This window comes from Octodon degus, unplaced genomic scaffold (genome assembly GCF_000260255.1).
Source record: "Octodon degus isolate 3935 unplaced genomic scaffold, OctDeg1.0 scaffold00125, whole genome shotgun sequence".
NCBI lineage: Eukaryota > Metazoa > Chordata > Mammalia > Rodentia > Octodontidae > Octodon > Octodon degus.
Genome location: NW_004524701.1, coordinates 3559905 through 3561234, shown reverse-complemented (window position 1 = coordinate 3561234; position 1330 = coordinate 3559905). Strand labels below are relative to the sequence as shown.

The 1330-nt window shown below is 34.2% G+C and overlaps 1 protein-coding gene across 8 annotated transcripts in view; it reads right to left on the bottom strand.

Moving 5' to 3' along the window:
* The window catches only part of Bmpr1b (bone morphogenetic protein receptor type 1B), a 482076-nt gene that overhangs the window by 45362 nt on the left and 435384 nt on the right, over window positions 1-1330 (bottom strand). For 7 of the 8 annotated variants that reach the window (XM_023700599.1, XM_023700598.1, XM_023700597.1 and 4 more), the window contains one exon: window positions 248-404. In XM_023700599.1, coding sequence (XP_023556367.1) covers window positions 248-404 — 157 coding nt within the window. Of the gene's footprint in view, window positions 1-247; window positions 405-1330 lie in introns of those variants that run through there. The other variant, XM_004640633.2, reaches the window with a different exon arrangement.

Genomic DNA, 1330 nt, shown 5'->3' with positions numbered 1-1330 from the left:
TGTGTGAATTGTTGATACTGTCCTACCAATTTGATTTGAAACTGTCTCATTACTATTTGTTTATCAATGAAATTATGGGAAAATATTTTGTATATACAGACACAAAAAAAATAAAAAATAAAAGTAGCACAGCTCTATGAGTTAACATAGGTGGGACTAATTTTCCAAAATGTATTTTTGGGAACACTTATGATTAAAAAATCCAACCCTTTGATAAAGTGAGGTTTAAATCACTTCTGTCACCAACCTGCAAATATTATTGACTGAGTCTTCTGGACAGTGGTGGTGGCATTTGCATCGCAAGATCTTCGGACGAGGGGTGGGGGCCGTACTCTCACCCTCCTCTTTCTTGGTGCCCACATTTAATTTTCCTGAACTTCTCAAAAGCATGTTATCAAAGTTTGCTGAAAAGAAGAAATAATCAGAGTTAAGTATCTGTAAGTCAGCATACCAGAGTCCCCTGTGCAAGGGTCAGATTAGATTAAATAAGAAATGAAATATTCATGACACTGAAAGACTTTCAATAAAAATTTTACTTTCTGTATAGTATTAATGTCATTACAATATAAGTAACCCATAATTCTTCAAGATATGCTTTATATACTCAATTATAAGGTTGCATTTATCTGGGTACAAGGAGGTGGATAAAACATTAGATCACTCTGTGTGTTAGCACCATAGATAAACATTATTAGTCTTATGTCTCACAGAAGAAAATAGAGACATAAAGGTTAAGTAATGTACACATAGTCAAGAAACCATAGATCCAGTATTTAAAATTCAAATTGTTTGAAGCCTAACATTGTCTTTTTATTTCATGACAAGAGGTCTCACTACTGGAAGGACATCAAAACTATTTTATTTGTAAAACTAGACAGAAAATTTAGCAACAACCAAGACATATCTGAAAAGACATGTCTACCCCCATTAGATTTTATCTGAAGAAGTGCCAATCCATTGGTAATGATCCTTCTTTTATCTTTGAGGGAGGACTCTATGGTAGACATGATGGCATAAAGGTAGTTTCTGGGTTCAACAACAGGCTTCAATGTTTACTAATTAGCTGTCTTTGGGTAAGTCTATAAATAATCTTCTCATTCTTCATATTCTTAAATCCTTAAAGTGGAGAGTATTATAAGCAGCTACACCTGATATCAAGAGCTCAGTGTGTACAAGAAATATGAAGAATTGGCAAATGTGATTAGATCAAGTTCCAAAGCTTCCACACAGCAAAACAGCCAAATGCAGCTTCTCTAACTGCAGTGGAACACCCATCTCTGACAAAACAAAACAAAAAAGGGGGATACAAATAAAGTACCATTTTGTTGTG